Source organism: Bombina bombina, chromosome 3, assembly GCF_027579735.1.
Source record: "Bombina bombina isolate aBomBom1 chromosome 3, aBomBom1.pri, whole genome shotgun sequence".
Lineage (NCBI taxonomy): Eukaryota > Metazoa > Chordata > Amphibia > Anura > Bombinatoridae > Bombina > Bombina bombina.
Window position 1 is genome coordinate 1,161,322,709 of NC_069501.1, and position 19,947 is coordinate 1,161,342,655.

General features: G+C 33.9%; 1 protein-coding gene across 1 annotated transcript in view; it reads left to right on the forward strand.

Annotated features, from left to right (window-relative positions):
* Positions 1-19,947, forward strand: part of PDGFD (platelet derived growth factor D) — a 584,798-nt gene that overhangs the window by 546,117 nt on the left and 18,734 nt on the right. Inside the window, exon 6 of the mRNA XM_053708574.1 lies at positions 2,451-2,665. Within this exon, the coding sequence (XP_053564549.1) occupies positions 2,451-2,665 (215 nt within the window). The remainder of the gene's footprint in view (positions 1-2,450; positions 2,666-19,947) is intronic.

Here is a 19,947-nt window from a genome sequence, read left to right on the forward strand (position 1 = left end):
AAAAAGCATACCAGAGAGCAAAATAATTGGATAGAAGATCTTTACTAAATGACATAAAAATGGGTGATAGATGAAAACAGGAACAAAACCAGTCCAAAAAGATAGTGGATAAAGAGTTATCCACTGAAAGAATGCACGTGAGCACTCTTTGCCCAGACTTGAGGCGGTTTGTTCCAGATATCGTTAAAACATAACTTTTAATATAATACAAATAAAACACAAAGCTAACAAAAATAGGTTACAATTCACACTCTGTTTTGCTCAAGGTACAGATAGACCATAAAGGTGACTATATCTATTATATAATATGGCCTGATTGAGGATAAATGTCACCAAATTAGTTCATAAATATTCAGAATTGAGTACTAGGCAGTAGGTATGAGTGAATTATGTTACAATCTAAATAGTTGGGGCAGCATAGAAATTATATAGTACTAAGTGCATTGTAGTACTATAGTAAATAGTTAATGAAATAATTGCTTGGTTATATGATGGTCACTATCTCCTTCCTGAGGGATGTGGGAGAGGTGTCCTAAATACCAGATCTGTATATCGCTGTTCTGTTAAATTGTGGGTGCTAGCATCATAGACTCACTAATGTAGATCTCCTTGTATCCGATAACTTATAGGAATCAGATCTATCTATGCGTCAGTGTGATGATTCTAATAATACATACAGTTTCTAAGCTCCACAGATCTACACTAGATCTTACTTCCTTGTGATAGTATAATGTTCACTTGTTGTTACTATATTGATAATATTAGTATAAAATATAATTATATTATACCAATGTCATTTCTTATATTTGTATCCATACAAATATAAGAAATGACATTGGTATAATATAATTATATTTTATACTAATATTATCAATATTGTATACTATTTTTCTCCTATATGGTCAAATATGTAATGATGTAGGCATACAAATACAAAGAAATGAACATTGCCCTACATGATAAGAACACACTCTTTACACCGGTCCGGTAATGGAGTATACGTGATTCTGTGACTCAATGCAAATTTTGAAATATTGATCTATGTATCAAAATATAATAATATAATATATATGCCACATTATGAATATACATATAAGAAAACCTATGTGATCAGTTCACTATTAGGAATATTTTTCAGGTTACTTTTCCATTATTGACCACTTAGATATATACATCAACTCCTTAAATAATATTGATACCTACAAAATGGATTTATAATGCTGTTGAGCACGGTTCAAATGAACTCCACTATCATGAACGGTTGCTATAGCAACATACACCTACAAAACTAGGCAACTTGGCTGGGCCGCCCCTAAGCCCTGACAAAGTCCCTCACAGTGACGAAACGCGTCGATGGGTGGGGCCGAAAGGAATGCATGTGATCTTGAGCGTGTTTGTTTGTTTGAAACTTTGTAGCAATCTTGTGTAACTGATAGCAATTTTGATATTTATTGATCTTATTGATCTGAATGTGACTTGATACAAGTTGGAGCTACACTTTTGCATGTTTACTCTAGAACTTAGAGTCCAAACTTACACTTGGCTGAATTTATGTTGCTAACAATATGTTGAACTAGGGAAACAGCTAGAAATTAGCTGACTGTGTTGAATTACAGCAGTATGCAGGCAGAAGGTCGCCTTTGAGTGCATAGATAGATTTGCCAGTGTGGAAGTTGACTCCCTGTGTTCTTTGATTCTATATCTATCACTCCTTTTGGTTCCTCTAGCCCTTCTTTTTAATTTTCAGCTGGACATCAAATTTATGAATATAGAGCTGGATGTGATTTAACCCACTCTTATCTGAGTCTGTAGCTGTAATTTTAATTGTGTGTGTTGCAGATATGTTAATAAAGTGTGATATTTTAATTCTATTATTTAACTTAAATAGTGTGTATTTCAACATTGGGCTTTTAAGCCCCAAATCCTTTCTTGGATCCCTAATCCGTATTGTATGTGAATCATAACAGTTTAATGTTGACCTTTGTATTTCTTTATTATCTATGATTCAGCGCTAGAGTAGCGCAAAATGCATCAGGAAGCCACTCCACATACCCCTTCATGTTTGGCTTTTTAATTATTTTTCAAATAAATCTATGTTTTTAACCCTAAATCCACGGAGTGCTAGGACTTGTTTTTTTCATGGCTCCTTTATTATATTATTGTTCATTTTGCTTACCTTTTTTAATATATTATTTTTTATTGTTTGAATTCAAAAATATCATAATTGTATTATATTTCTCCATCTCAAATTTGGAATTATGTAGTATCAGTCAAAACATTTTTAAGATAGCTAATTTTCAGATTCTTAAGTCAACTATGGGCCTATATTCAATTTTACATAGAGTATATTATTTAAAAATATTTTTATTACAGGCAACAACATAAGCAATTAATTGAAGGAGTATTGTTCTTTCCCAAACTACCTTACAGTGTTTTGCTTTGTTTTCTAGTTAATTTGGACCGGTTAAATGAAGATGTCAAGCGTTATAGCTGCACACCAAGAAATCACACTGTAAATTTAAGAGAAGCACTAAAGGTTACCAACGCCGTGTTTTTTCCTCGCTGCCTACTAGTGAAGCGATGTGGGGGAAACTGTGGCTGTGGAACTGCAAACTGGAAGTCCTGCACATGCACATCTGGAAAAACAGTCAAGAAATATCATGAGGTACATAAAAGAAAAACAATTTAATTCACTAATGTATCTTTCTTTTTCAGGCTGAATATTACATTTACTGTTACTATTTGATATTTTTTTTAAGTATCTTAAATATTGCATATTTAATAGAGCAAAAATATTTACGGTTTGAGCTTCTTTTCATCCTAAAGTTCTTAAAGTTGTACTCAAATAAAACTCATGAAAAGGTTTGCATCCACCCATCGTCCGCATCAATTATAAGTTTAAAGCATGCTTATCATAAAATAAACATATATATATATATACATATATACGATATATCTGGTGGGGATTGCACGGCATCCAGGACTCCCACGGTGTCACTGTTTTGACCACAGCAGCTCTTGGCTCCAACATCTGTGTTATTAACACTCACAGTTTTAACAGCAGGGACTTACGGTCAAAGGAGACCTGGGATTTGCAGTAAACCTCCATCCTATGCTGTGATCTATATGTGTGCCTTTAAATACCTCATATAGTTTGAGGTTGGATACTGTGAGATACACTACGGGGTTTTTTTACCACACGTTTGTGTTTGTATGAAATAAATTGATTTGCACTATGTAGGTGCATTTGTGCGCTTTCTACTTCTTTTGTTTTATATATATATATATATATATATATATATATATATATATATATATATATATATATATATATATACATAAACATGCTTCAAACTGATAATTAATGCAGACAATGAGAGTGTTGATGGGGGGATGCAAACATACAAACCATATATATAATCATACACATTCCACATTTGTGGGGTTCTAACATACTGGGAGATACGTAAGCCCACCCAGCTATCTTAAGCATGCTTATAGATCAGTCTTCAATTTTATCCAATAATTTGATAGATATATCTATATAACTAATACAGATATAGATTTTGAAATCAGATAATATTCAGAAGGCCCATAGATATTATGTATGTATAGCATCCAAATGAAGCACACCTGCACCAAAATAACAACTACCAGGGTGCTTACATTTATCAATGTAGCAAGCTAAAATAGTTTAATTCTGGAATTAAAGTTCACTTATTTGAATAGACCAGTGAGTGCTAGCCTTTTTTTTAGCTCACTATACACAGGTATACTTATTTAATCTATGTATCTATCTATCTTTCCATCTATCAATATATATGCTTATTTTATTACAAGATCTGCATATTTTGTGCACCTGTGGTGCTTACCTCTACGCATAGGGAGCAGCTTTTTGACATGCTTTACTGATATACATTGTTTTAATTAGCTACAGATAAAGTAAGATTCCTGATGCCTCAGCACCTTGTATTACACATCAATCCAAAAACCCACATAAAAGCAACTAGTTGGAAGTTGAGTGCGACACTCACTTGGTTTATAATAATCACATTTATAACTGAATCCCACCAAGTTGCTCTTAGCTATCATATACTAAGAAGTGAGCATGCTCATACTGCCAAACTATATATACAGTAAATATGTGTGTATAAATATTATATATAGGGTAGATGAACACTGGATCATCAGTGGAAAACACGGCATCATCAGTTAAGGGTAAATATCTTGAGAATTATGTAGATAAACTGTAGAAAAATAGAAATATTTAGGAAAGTATACAGCCTGTTCTGTTACTATTTACAGCCAGATTACTTTGATGTGGATATTTCCCAAAGAAATATTATACAAAAAGACTTTATTCGTAATCTCTAATTACGAGCACTCAAAACATAATTAGGGGTTTCAGTCTTACTTTAAACTTTTAGTAATTATGCATAGGACAAAACAGAGCCAAGCTGAGGACCGTTATTATAAAAAACTCTAAGCAATTACACTGCTCTATAATTGCATAAAGCTAAAAAATATATTGCAAAAGAAGCTAACATTTTAGTATTAAAGGTAAATCTATATTGTGCTGGGAAAATTATAGTAAAGGTTCTTTCATGTTAATCAGAAGTATATAAAAGTCGATTAATGAGTAAACAAGAGGCAAAATTATTGTCACAATCTATCATTTGATAATTATCAGCATGTTTGTCTCTGCCGTTTTCAATGTTATAACACTATGATTTATTTTTATTGTTTATCAGTAGCAATGTTTTCATTATCGTTTCTGTAAAAAAATGTCCTATTCTTAACATGTGCAAGTCCTGTTTTTTTTTTTATTACAAAACAGATTCTCAATGCCTAGCAATACATTTACGTGGCCATTTTTTACTTCTCAAATTCAACAGCTAAAAGTACTTGATAAACCCCAGACAATTACTAAGTACCCGAAAATATGTTTTCCAATGCAACATCACCAAATAGATACAACGGCAACCTCAATCAGTTAAAGTTAAATAATGAATGATAAGCACATTAACATTAATAAAAAATAGCAGCCAGATCATTAACTCAAGAAACACAGCATACAGGCCTTTAGCTTGTAATGTAGTCTCTAAATCTACAAAATTTGGATACCGATTTTAAGATTCAGGAGCATTAATGGCAGAAGATCACTGGAAAAACATAAAAATAATAGTTGCCGAGTTTCAGAAATAGTTATTTTACTTAAAACAATTTCAAGAATGTGATTAACCCCTTATTTTAAAACCACACTATTCTCAATATTGGCTCCCTAAGATAAAAGTTAAATTGGACTGGAGAGTCTACTAGGGATCTTTCCTATTCAAGTTTAATAGGTTTATTATATGTATTGAGAGGCAGCCAGGTGAGACGCTGAGTGACGGCTCAGCTAGTATCGGTGTGAAAAGATTGTTTTCTGACTGATTGTTTGCTCCTAATGAAAGCAACTATTTCATTTGCCATTTAAAGATTCAGCGATGTGAGTGAACAATGGATTACACTACTGTTTGGTGTAATTTATGAATGTACTTGGTTACGATGTATATTACCGTTATACACCGTTCCTAGTCTCACATGTTATATGTATACTATGCGTTAGCTTTGCTTTTTGTTTCTATGTTTATAAACTGTCATATGCTAATTTCTAAGCCGTTGAACTGCCTCTTATCTCAGTGCATTTTTACAGTTAGACAGCACTATTTAATGTGTGCCATACAGATAACATTGTGCTCACTCCCGAGGAGTTATTTATGAATCAGCACTGTCAAAAGAACTGAAATAAGGGGTCATTCTGCAGAGGCTTAGATACAAGGTAATCACAGAGGTAAAAAGTATATTAATATCACAACAGTGTTGGTTATGCAAAACTGGGTAATGGGTAATAAAGGGATTATCTATCTTTTTAAACAATAAAATTTCTGGCATAGACTGTCCCTTTAATTTAAATGTATTTTTTTTTTAATTGTATGCTGTATCTCACTCATCAAAGAAAAAAAATGGGGTTTCTTGCCCTTTAAATTACTTCTATATTTGTGAAAATTAACCCTGCGCCTGATAAAAAAAAACTATTAAAAATCAATACAAATGAAATGTTAAAATAACAGTTACATGTTTAAAAAAATATGCATTGCCGGTTTTCATGTTTTTTTTTTCTTTTAATTGAAAGTGTTTCAGTTATTGTTGATGTCAATACTACCAAACGGCAACTTACAAATAATAGTTTTCTCATTTATCTTACTTTCCCACACTAATTGGTAACTGCTCAGTTTATAACATAATTTATCTGTTTTTTATAGGTGCTTGAGTGAATTAGCTTTGTATTATTGATTTCACATTCATTAATGCTTCTAAATAGCTTATCTGAAAGAGCAGTGCATCGTAAGCAGTTATAACGGACATAAATAATTTTGTAGCAATTAGTCCAACTTTTCATGATTTTATATATGGTGTATAAATATGTAGAAGGATCATGTTTATTATTCTCTGTAAAGGTATTTATAGAGAAAAAAATATATACATTATTAATAAATATTCCACAGTCTCTAAAGGAACAATGTTGAATTCCTGCCGCTCCTCAATCCATTAAACATATTACTCCATTTAAAACCAGGACATTAAAATGACATTAAAAATATATATGGGCAACAATTGTTAATCAAAATTACAACAACTATATCCTTATACATTAACAGGACATGAGTTGTGTAAAGAACATTTATAATGCATCTAGAAGAGATGCAGAAATGTAGTTGGCATATATTATATGAAAAACCCTTTTAGAAATACCTTAGGGGCCTATTTATCAAAGCATCAATTATGTTGCATTCTCCGGCGTCAATACGCTTGCCAGACATCGCTGCAGCGGATCTGAATATGATCCCCTTATTTATAAAAAAGCCGTCAAAAACACTTGCGTCAAGTACGGTGCGAAGAGCATCGGACTGGTGTTAACTAACAGTCATCGATATCACGGTTATTCAGGTTTTTCCCAACTTTATTTATACCATTTCATTACTGTTTATGAACAAGCACATTTCTCTAAAGCTAATCTTTTATTTTTCAACTGTTAATGTCCAAGAAATAGCTACATTTATACCTCAACAAACAACATCTCATAGAAAGTTATTTTTATATTTATTTGTTATACAAAAAATTGTTATATGATACTTTCACATAAATTAATGTGTATTTGTATTTCTAGAAGTCATGATATGCTTTTATCTCATTTTTTTTTAGAAATGATTATTAATGCTTGAATTTGTACATATATCTTTGCACATACTTGTGTGTATATATATACAGTATATATATATATATATATATATATATATATATATATATATGTGTGTGTGTGTGTGTGTGTGTGTGTTTGTTATGTCAGAAATCTTTTGCAAACAAATTTACATGTCCCTAAATTCCTTTTTTTGTTCTAAACAATGTTGCCTTTCATATCTCTGTGTTTATTTATACCACTATATGTATATAGTGTAAATGTATTATTATTCTGCACAGGAATAATTGAGAATATAACGTAATCAGAGTATCATATGTATTTATTTACAATCAATGGATATTTTAACAGCTGGGACAGTTTATTCTCTGTACCTGTGTAACACCTCCTGATTGCAATCTAGTTTTAAAAACCACCCCTTCACAGGTGTTATAAAATGGGCTGGCATATAAGATGACATTTCTTACTAAAAAAGAAATTCAAGAGAAGGAAGAAATACACTGAAAATAGCACAACAGTAAAGAGGTGATTTTATTTTCTGCTTTATCTGAATCATGACAGTTTAATGTTAGGTGGGCTATCCCTTTGAGCTATCAGCTTAAGATAATATTGAATCAAACATCAATTCGAATTTTAAAATCCTTGTCTAAAATATTACATTGAGTGTCCTAATGTCAGCATCAATGTTTATATTTAATACTAATTTCACATATACATACTCTCAAAGTATAATACACAATGTAACAAATGGCACTTACAAGTTCTGATGAGTGTTCAATGACACAAGTATTGAGCATTTTGATTAATTAGTGATAGTTTAAAATGTACATTTGAATCAGATTGGCTGATGTAATAAATCATGTGATTATGCATATTCCAATCAAAAGTGGTTTAAAAAATCACTAGTGTGTGGGTTGTTTAGGAGTTTGCGTCATAATTGATGCAAAAAGTGTTGAGTCAAAATTGGTGCAAAGTGGAGAGTGGGACTTGTATTACATGGCTTAAACATGCTGCACATAGATTTTTCACAAAAAATAAAAATGAAGTTAGCTATATTATGTTGTATATTTCATTTTCATGATGTAGCAAAAAAAATATAGGAGCACCAGCTGAGAGATAAGTTTAAAAATAAAACGTCCTTTATTACACAAATACATGTCAATCTTAAAATTCCACATTAACAGCACAAAGTGGAAGGATGGAAAATACAGGGTGGTCGGCAAGTTTACAACTGACGCGTTTCGACTAAATAGCTGTACTCATAAGTTGCTACTTGTCACAATAACATTTACAAGCTTAAAAAAGAAACAGACCACTTCTGATTGGGTAACCCATTCATTAATTAATTAATTACACACATTCATGGGTAAATGTCTTCATGCTTAGCATTTAACCCTTTCATCTTTCTCTCCATTTTATGGCTAATCCCACTTAGCTATGTGTTATGTTAAGGGCTCAATATGTTTGATTACATTCTCATCTTTGAACATATAGCCCACGGGTACTACTGGTTTAGTTCTATCAACCTGCAAAAATTGCGATCAATCTATAGTACATACTGGTCCATGGTGAGAACATAAAAACCATATACCTAAACATTCTGGATCATATTGCCAAACATGTGTATTTATAACAACTATTATCTAACTTATAGCCTGTTGCCAGTCAACTAAACATTGACAGTTCTGAACATGTATACGCATTCTATCTACACCTTTACACTTATATATAGATGTGCTTCCCATATCATATTCCACATTTACAACTTATCATATCAATAGTTAAATACTCAAGGTATATGAAGATGTAAAATTGTTAGTTGATATAGTCTTAAACACATACCAAAAATTATACATAGGGAATGATGTACATGATACTTTATACGTGATGATATTTTTACCAGAAGTTAATGAGCTCATAATCTTAGTTAAAGCCTTTTGGTAATCTTGTTTGAAGCTTAAAAATCCAAAAGACTTCCTGTCGACCTAAGAGCCTCTCTCTATCCCCTCCCCTTGTTGGTTGGGATACTCTTTCTATAGCTGTCCAGAAAAAGGTTTTAGTATCCTTATTGTGCACAGTGGCAAAATTATGCACTAATAGTGTACTGGCAATGCCCTTCTTAATTGTGGATAGATGTTCCCTTATCCTAGATCTGACCTCTCTTGTTGTGAGCCCTACATACTGTTTCTGGCATTCTGTGCACGTGTAGGATACTTGTTACTTGTGGATCACAATTGCAAGAACTAGGTGTGTATATGCCTTTAATTGTATTCAGCTACCATTACTGAAGTCGCATTATATAATTAAATGTATCACTTACACCTCTTAGCCTACTATCGCAGAGTAAGTAAATCAGGTGGTAAATTAATTAATAAATGTTCCTTTAGTTAGGAAGAGGAGAGTCTGAAATGTAGGATCAGTTATTCATATTACACACAGATCCGATTTAATATTGTATGTATCTTTGAATGAGATAGTACCTTGTATGCTGAAGTACAGACAACAGGAGATTGCACAGTATTAAACCTCGACACACAGGAGATTCTGCAGAGTACTCAATGACTTCTCAAGTAAAGAAAGGCAGAGAATCTGAGTAATGACATCAGAAGGGGGAGGAGTCAATCTCTGTAACGGATCAGATCCAGTTGTTTGCAGATGATGGTAAAACAAACAATGACTGCTTGACTTTAGCACTTCTATGACAGGAGATAGATGTCAGGAAAGGACAATAGGTAAGAGATGATAGTTGCTTCAAACTGGTTTAGAACAGATGAATCAGTTGCAGTTGTAGCAGTCCAGGTAAAAGGAATCTGTGGGAGGCAGAGGTGAACACTGCAGCTGCTGACAGGCAGAGAGTAGAGAGGAAAAACCCTGCAGCGTGGTTTCACGAAATAGCTATTAATGCTGGTAAAAAAAGGTGAACGTAACTTTACCCAGAATGAGAGAACTACTGCTTTGCAGAGAGATCTAAAGCTGCTTTCAGACAGAGGAAATCAGATGGCTGTAAGATCCAGGGAGCTCAAGATAATGTCCTTTAGTTAACACCAAACGCAAAATACTAAGCACCTGTGAATAGGTGTAACAGATTCTTAAAGGGAAGTGGGAGGAGTTTGGTGAGAGGAGGTAACCCAAGTAAGAAGAAGAGAAAAAGGCACAGCCTAAACCTGACAGCACGCTATTAAATAAATAACATGGGTAAACCTACAGTTCATACAGGTACACTTCTGAAACTCTTGTCCTGGAAATGTCAAAATAAACTGAGCCCCTATGTCTACTTTTTTACAGGCTACACAGTTTGAAAAGTGGCATTTATATGGCATATATACCTTGAGTATTTAACTATTGATACGATAAGTTGTAAATGTGGAATATGATATGGGAAGCACATCTATATATAAGTGTAAAGGTGTAGATGGAATGCGTGCACATGTTCAAAGGCTATAAGTTAGATAATAGTTGTTATAAATACACATGTTTGGCAATATGATCCAGAATGTTTAGGTATATGGTTTTTATGTCCTCACCATGGACCAGTATGTACTATAGATTTATCACAACTTTTGCAGGTTGATACAACTAAACCAGTAGTAGCCGTGGGCTATATGTTCAAACATGAGAATGTAATCAAACATATTGAACCCTTAACATAACACATAGCTAAGTGGGATTAGCCATAAAATGGAAAGATGAAAGGGTTAAATGTTGCGCATGAAGCCATTTACCAATGAATGTGTGTAATTAATTAATTAATGGGTTACCCAATCAGAAGTGGTCTGTTTCTTTTTTAAGCTTGTAAATTTTATTGTGACAAGTAGCAACTTATGAGTACGGCTATCTAGCCGAAACGCGTCAGTTGTAAACTTGCTGACCACTGTGTATTTTCCATCCTTCCACTTTGTGCTGTTAATGTGGAATTTTAAGATTGACACGGATTTGTGTGATAAAGGATGTTTTATGCATGCATGCAGCCACCCACCGTACATTAAAGTTTGAATGCCAGGCATCCCCTTTATATAGGGGTATACTTGCATTCCTATTGGCTGATTTTCAAATCCTAATTCAAATCAGCCAATAGAATGAAAATGTTTTTGAAAAAAATTACGTAAATGAGCTGTGATCCCTTTAGGGCAATGCCCTATCAAATGTCCTTATCAGGGCAATTTAGTTTAGTTTTTTTACGTAGGTTTTTTTTGGAGGGTGATGGGTTACTTTTATTGAAAATGGGGTTTTATTTTTTTGGAGCAATGTCTTACACAAAGCCCTACTGAGGGCTATAGCTATAGCAACTTTTAGGATGAATGCCTAGATCGGTTGAAGACTCGCTTATTTGAACATGCAAATGATATTAATGAAGGAGTGTTTTAAACCATTGCTTCATAAACCCTCTCCATCAAAGAGTTGGACAATGAAAATCACCCTGAACTCATTCCACCTGGGTTATTGACAAGCCTTACTCTCACACAATTGGTTGCATGAGGGTAGGGGCCAGATTTACATACCTGTTCCCTCGTGCAATGATAAATATGGGGAACACATTTGCCCCACAGTTTGCGATAAGATGCAGACAGGTGAATCCTGTCCACTCGTAAATTGATAAATCTTGCCCTAGTGTTAGTATAGTTTTTTTTTATCTTGGGATGTTTTGTTTTTGTTTTGTTTTTAAATGAACTCTAGTTTTAGAATAGGCACAACTGTAGGATTTTGTTTTTAGTAGTGTTTTTTTATTGTGGTAATGTGTTTTTTTATTTTAAGTAATTTGGTCTGGGGGGTTTAGCTGTTAGATATTTAAGTAGTGTAGGAGTAGTTGGCATTGAGGGATTTTTGGAAGTTTAGGGATTAATATTTTGGGGGGGTGGTTAGGTGATTATGTTAGGGCAGATTAGTGGTTAATAGAGCTGTTGGTTTGGATTGCACTGGGGGTGAGTTCTCTTAAGGGATAAATGGTTAGTGTAGCATTACATTTATATACAATGGTAAAATGATATGCATTGTGACTAATAAAGTATACAAAAAAATAAAACTCTGAATTATAAATATAGGAGCTATGTCGCTACATTTATGTACAATGAGACAGGGTGATCTCAGAAAGAGGGGGGGAGAATTTAAAGAAAGGTTAGAAGATAAGATAGGTCATAAAGCATGAGTCAGAGTGCAGATAGAGGAAAGGTGAGATGGAAAGAGCTAGGTCAGAAGGAAGGAAGCAGTGGTTAGAAGGAAGAAGTGAAGGTCAGAGCAAAGAAGGCCAGGGTCAGAAAGAAAGAATTCAGAGTGTATGGGGATTAGAAAAAGGAGGGAACCAGTGGTTATAGACCTCAGATGGGCATAAAAGTCACATAGGGAAGCAGACATTAGAGGGGAAAGACATTGGACAGAGGAAGAGAGATACTGAACTGCATGGGGCCAAAGGAGTAGAGAGAGTTTAGAAGCGAGAGGCAGCAAGGCAAATGATGGAAAGAGGTATATCAGAGGGAGGAAAGTAAGGGTCAGAGAAGGGTCATAGTGAGGAGGACACTGGTCGCAAGGAGTGAGAGAGAGATTAGAGAGAGACAAAAATCACAGGATAGAGAGGGGTCAGAGGGAGGAAGGCTGTGATGAGAGAGAGCTCAGAAAAAAAAAGGACAGGATGAATGAAGAGTTAAAGTGATAATAAAAAAACAAGGATTATGAAATCGAAAGTGGTTAGCGGTCATTATATTCTTTATTTAATTGTTATATGTCATCCGATATGATACATTATTTCATATAAAAACATTTTTGTTTTAATTATATTATTTTATTTTGTATTTTATGTGAAAAATATTCCCCATAAAATAAACTTTCTTATATAAGCATAAAATAAAATAAAAAAGCTAAAAAAAATTTTTTAAGTGATAGATCTAATTAGGTCCTCCTGTTAAGTAAATATATTCTATTGTATTAATATATGAAATATATACTGTATATATATATATATATATATATATATATATATATATATATAGAGAGAGAGAGAGAGAGAGAGAGAGAGAGAGAGAGAGAGAGTGTATATAATCATAAACTATTTTGTTTTTTTATTTTAAAATGCTATCACTGAAGAACAGAAAAGAGAAATGAAAAACGTATTTCAGTGCTGAAGGTTAAACGATTAATCAATTAAAAATCCCAGCTCAAGAGAGTGATGCACCAAGAGGAACCAATTGGCTTATCTATAAATGTAACTCTCATGTCTCTAAGGTACAAACATTACATACTGTGCATAAATCAATTAGTAAAAAGCTTAAAAGCCATCTACTTTGATTGCAGAATTAACTTTTTTTCCCAGTTAATCAAATGTTTTGATGTACTAAGAAAATTCACAGTCATCTATTAACTTTTTGCTTTCCAGCAATTTTGATCTAGTGGTTTATATGTTTCAGCTTACCTGCTTGATAAAATCATTATAAAGGTTAAACTGTTGTACACTAGAAGACAGAGAGTGTGTGTGCATATATACTGTGTACACAAATGTTCAAAACTCTTTATCCGCACTGCTTGGTGAGGGGATGCAGTTAAGGCAAACTTTATATGTGACAGCTTATAAATGCAACCTAAAGTTAGTTGTATATCATTTTTAATACTTTGTATATATATATTACCCACAGAATGATAGTACAATGCTGTAATAAGAAAAGTAACAGTTGTTTTAAATAAATATAGACTAGCATTTACATTTTGGAGCGCAAAAAAATAAGCAAAGATGCATTCAGAGTTTGTCAGAATGAGCACTTCTCTGTTAGTATACCAGGTTGACCAGCCTTGTATTACACATTAATCCAAAAACCCACTTAAGAGCAACTAGGTGGGAGTGAATAATAAATGTGATTACTATAAACCAAGTGAGTGTCATACTTACCTCACACTTAGCTGCTCTTATGTGGGTCTTTGGATTGATATTAATAGACAGACCGACAACTAGACAGAAAGACAGATACTTCTAGATAGAAAATAAAATGCATAACTTATATGGACTCTCAAGTCAAAATTAACTTTTCATGATTCAGATAGAGCATTCAATTTTAAATAACTTTTCAATTTACTTTATTAACAAAAGGTGCACAGCATTTTTATATTTACACTTTTTGAGTCAACAGCTCCTACTGAGCATGTGCAAGAATTCACAGAATATATGTATATGCATTTGTGATTGGCTGATGGCTGTCACATGATGCAGTGGGAGTCGAAATAGACATTTGAAATGTGTCAGAAAAACATCTACTACTCATTTGAAGTTCAGACTAAGTGCTATTGCATTGTTTTGGTATCATGCAAATAATAATATGTTATTTATTATATTCTTGTTCAATATGCAAATCTACTATATTTACTGGTCCTTTAATAGTCCAATGACTATAAAGTGGTGCACTATTTTTCTATTAACAAGTAGCCAGCTACTTTCTTTTTAAGTGGAAAGCCCAGTAGGTTTTTATTTATATGATTGGTGTGATTGTGCTAATAAATGGTTTGCGCTTAGGGCTGCTCAATGTCCCTTATATAAAATTATTTGTGTCTGAGTGCAGTGGTCTAGACTTTATGGGTGTTCATATTCAGTTCATCCATTTTTTCTTGTAAATATATTATATAAAATCTAAGGTGGGCCTTTACTTTACTGTAGATATATACAGATATAAATAGGAAAATGTATTTAAAAATGCATAGAACATATTCTGCTATGTGCAGAACATTGGAATGCAGTAAATATACAGTATAACACTTAATGAAATATGAATAGTGACTGTAAAGGGCTCCGATGCACTTCTATATATGGATACATATGAATTTATGATTTTTTTATGTGTAGATATGTCTGTAAAAACATATAAACACATATAAATACATAAATACATATGTACTCACATATATACATATATATTTATATATATATATATATATATATATATATATATATATATATATATACACACATACGTATAGATGTTTAGACATGTATATGTATTTATCTCTATGTTAAGCCATTTGTCTGACTTTTTTTTTTCTAAAACCTTAGACCTCATATCTTTAAGCCGTATAACTTTTGCAAATATTTGTTTTTAATCATTTTTATTAGATAGTGTTATTATGACTGTAAGGGGCCGATTTATCACGGACCGAATGGAGCCAAATACCCCTGTTTCCACGCGAGCCTTCAGGCTCGTTGGAAACAGGAGTTAAGAAGCAGCGGTCTTAAGACCGCTGCTCCTTAACTCATCCGCTGGCTCTGAGGCTGCGGACATCAATCTGCCTGATCGAGTACGATCGGGTTTATTGACACCCCCTGCAAGCGGCCGATTAGGTGGCATTGCACAAGCAGTTCTGGTGAAGTGCTTGTGCAATGTTAAATGCCAACAGCGTATGCTACAGCCTATCATGTCCGCAAGACATTGATACATTGGCCCCTACCTGTACATTTTAAAGTATTTTTGATGCTTTTTGTGACACTTTATTGTTTTGCAAAACAGTTAACCAGAGCTCTGAGGACATGCTATCTCAACATACGTTAACTTCAATTGCGCTAAAGCGATTTCACAGTCCTACATAACTGTTAGCGCTCCACTCGTAATCTGGCCCATAGTCAGAAAACAGCTATTTTTATTCACATGTGTGAATGAAAAATCTTTGGTACACAACAATGATTTCTGAAGGTAGAGATAATTTTGGTTTGCATTTTTTATTGTAAATTCCCTAAACATTACCTGCGGTGTTTGTATAGAAATAAAAAACAGTATTTTTTTTCTTTATTAAACATCTAAATGTATGTCCTAGTAATTATATTACATAATACTTCAGATACAGGCTCAATACTGCCACTGGAGCCCCAAATGAATCTATTCAAATTATAATTAAAGAGAACAGACTCACAAGGCTAAGTGATCATTGTGTTAACATAAAAAATAGTATGTAACAATTCTATTAAACACACTTTATACATCAAGTTACAGAAAAATAATTTGCATTATTTTGAAGTCAAATATTTCATTAAATATAACTCAGATTTACACAATTTTAAAGGCACTAGAGACTGCTGTAAATCGTGCTCTTGTAGTCTAAATTTCATGATGATGCATTATGCTGTTTGGACTGTAGTCATGACTAAAGTTTTTATTATGCAACAGTGGGCTCAAAATATTGATAAATATCTTGAACATATTTCAATTTATTCAATTTATGCTTTTTGTGATTATACAAACACACACACTGCAATACACAATACAAAAAAATACCGACAATTGACTAAAGGTATAGGGGCATATTTATCAATGTGCTAGCGGACATCATACGAAGTAGAGTATCATGTCCGCCGCATATCGATACGTTGTCGGCATTTATCATTGCACTAGCAGTTCTTGTGAACTGCTGGTGCAATGCCGTCCCCTACAGATTTGCAGCCAATCGGCCGCTAGCAGGGAGTGTCTATCAACCCGATCGTATTGGATCAGGTGGATTTCTGTCCGCGGCCTCAGAGCAGGCGGACAAGTTATGGAGCAGCGGTCTTTAGACCACTGCTTCATTACTTCTGTTTCCGGGGAGCCTGAAGGCTCGCCGGAAACAAGGAGCATCAAGCTCCATACGGAACTTGATAAATATGCACCATAAAGTAAGAGAGGTAGAAAACCCTCCAAAAAATCAGAGGTGTTACATTTGTTTAACAATTTGTATTAAAAAAGTAAAGTATTAAAAATACATTAAGCATTAAAATATGTTTAAGGCTTATAATTCCTTTAATAAATTGTCATTTTTCTAATCTATATTTGTTATATTCAAGCAAAAATTGTATTTGATTTCATTTTTTGCTAAAAGCAGAAGATTTGTATTACTATTTACAGTCCCTTTGCAGAACTGCCAAATCACTATTTTATGTACAATAGGAAAGACTTAAATCTCTGCATATCAGCGCTGTGATCAGCCAGTCAAGCTGTCCAATTTACACTTTATTCAAACATTCCTCTCCTGTCTTGTGTAGAAAAAAAAGTATTTGCCAATTCATTTTTCTCTTCTTATCTGCCAAGCCCATACACCATGCTCATGTTTTTTAATATAAAACACAGGGAAAATCCCAAAGCTGTCAGAGGGTTTGTTAACTTAAATGCTGTCCAAATCTCTGCTGTTATCCAATACATACAATTACTTTCCTGGAAGAAATGAGTTCTACCCAAGAATTATTCTGCTAGTGTTAGCCATTTCATTTCAGCCTTTGCTTTATTTATGCGCTCTGTCACTAACACAACCTTACATACATGTACATGCATACAGGTACACACAAGTAGTGTTAGCCATTTCATTTCAGCCTTTGCTTTATTTATGCGCTCTGTCACTAACACAACCTTACATACATGTACATGCATACAGGTACACACAAGTAGTGTTAGCCATTTCATTTCAGCCTTTGCTTTATTTATGCGCTCTGTCACTAACACAACCTTACATACATGTACATGCATACAGGTACACACAAGTAGTGTTAGCCATTTCATTTCAGCCTTTGCTTTATTTATGCGCTCTGTCACTAACACAACCTTACATACATGTACATGCATACAGGTACACACAAGTAGTGTTAGCCATTTCATTTCAGCCTTTGCTTTATTTATGCGCTCTGTCACTAACACAACCTTACATACATGTACATGCATACAGATACACACAAGTAGTGTTAGCCATTTCATTTCAGCCTTTGCTTTATTTATGCGCTCTGTCACTAACACAACCTTACATACATGTACATGCATACAGGTACACACAAGTAGTGTTAGCCATTTCATTTCAGCCTTTGCTTTATTTATGCGCTCTGTCACTAACACAACCTTACATACATGTACATGCATACAGGTACACACAAGTAGTGTTAGCCATTTCATTTCAGCCTTTGCTTTATTTATGCGCTCTGTCACTAACACAACCTTACATACATGTACATGCATACAGGTACACACAAGTAGTGTTAGCCATTTCATTTCAGCCTTTGCTTTATTTATGCGCTCTGTCACTAACACAACCTTACATACATGTACATGCATACAGGTACACACAAGTAGTGTTAGCCATTTCATTTCAGCCTTTGCTTTATTTATGCGCTCTGTCACTAACACAACCTTACATACATGTACATGCATACAGATACACACAAGTAGTGTTAGCCATTTCATTTCAGCCTTTGCTTTATTTATGCGCTCTGTCACTAACACAACCTTACATACATGTACATGCATACAGGTACACACAAGTAGTGTTAGCCATTTCATTTCAGCCTTTGCTTTATTTATGCGCTCTGTCACTAACACAACCTTACATACATGTACATGCATACAGGTACACACAAGTAGTGTTAGCCATTTCATTTCAGCCTTTGCTTTATTTATGCGCTCTGTCACTAACACAACCTTACATACATGTACATGCATACAGGTACACACAAGTAGTGTTAGCCATTTCATTTCAGCCTTTCCTTTATTTATGCACTCTGTCACTAACACAACCTTACATACATGTACATGCATACAGGTACACACAAGTAAACCATACATTTAACTGAATTACAACCCTAAAATACTCAGGTTAATTTACTTAGTAGAATTGGAGATTGAAACAGAGTTTATTTTAAGATATCCTGCATATGGGAATTTAAATTACTTTAAACATTACTTAAACCAAAAGGGCAAATTGATTTGCCATTTTAAAAGGGAGATATGTGCTAGTGGCATCCGATGCATATACAGAGCATTAAAACAAGAAATAACCTTGTTTTAGAAGTTCAAAATAACATATATAACTTTTAAATTAAAGGAATTAATCTTGTCTTTATTCCATAACTCAAAGGTTTGTCTGTGTATAGTTCTGAGTACAGATGGACAGACAGACAGCTACCTGCTGTCTGCATGATATTATTATGTGTAAAACACCTCCAAATTATGATGGGGCATATGTAGGCTCGCCAGAAACAGCAGTTATGAAGCAGCGGTCACAAAGACCGCTGCTCCATAACCTGTCCGCCTGCTCTGAGCAGGCGGACAGACATCACCGGAAATCAACCCGATCTAGTACGATCGGGTTGATTGACAACACCCTGCTAGCAGCCGATTGGCCGCGACTCTGCAGGGGGCGGCGTTGCACCAGCAGCTCTTGTGAGCTGCTGGTGCAATGCTGAATATGGCGAGCATATTGCTCGCCGTATTAAGCGAGGTCTGGCGAACCTGATCCGCACTGTTGGATCAGGTCCGCCAGACTTTGATAACTAGAGGCCAATGACACTGATACATGGCAAAATACATATATGCATATCATGTATGTGAATATACAGACTAAACAAATTATGATTTATGAGGCAGCCAACAAACAGGCTTAATAGTTGATATGGTCCATAAACATAACTTTATTTAGTTTAGCCTATTTTTAAAAAAATTATAAATAGATGTAGAAATTTCATAATTATCACATTTAAATAATTCATAAGCATTATTTCAATTCTTTGTTTTAAGCATAAATAAAATCATTTGCATGCAGAATTCATTTGTGAACTGATTTTACCTACAATAAAAAAACAGCGATCATTCTCTGGACACAAAAATAAATAAATAATTAAAACTAATGATCCAAGAACACAATAAACAGTCTTATAGGGGTCTATTTATATATCCGCTATAGCTAACCATGTCCGCCGCACATCGATAAATGCAGACAGCATACGCTGTCGGCAT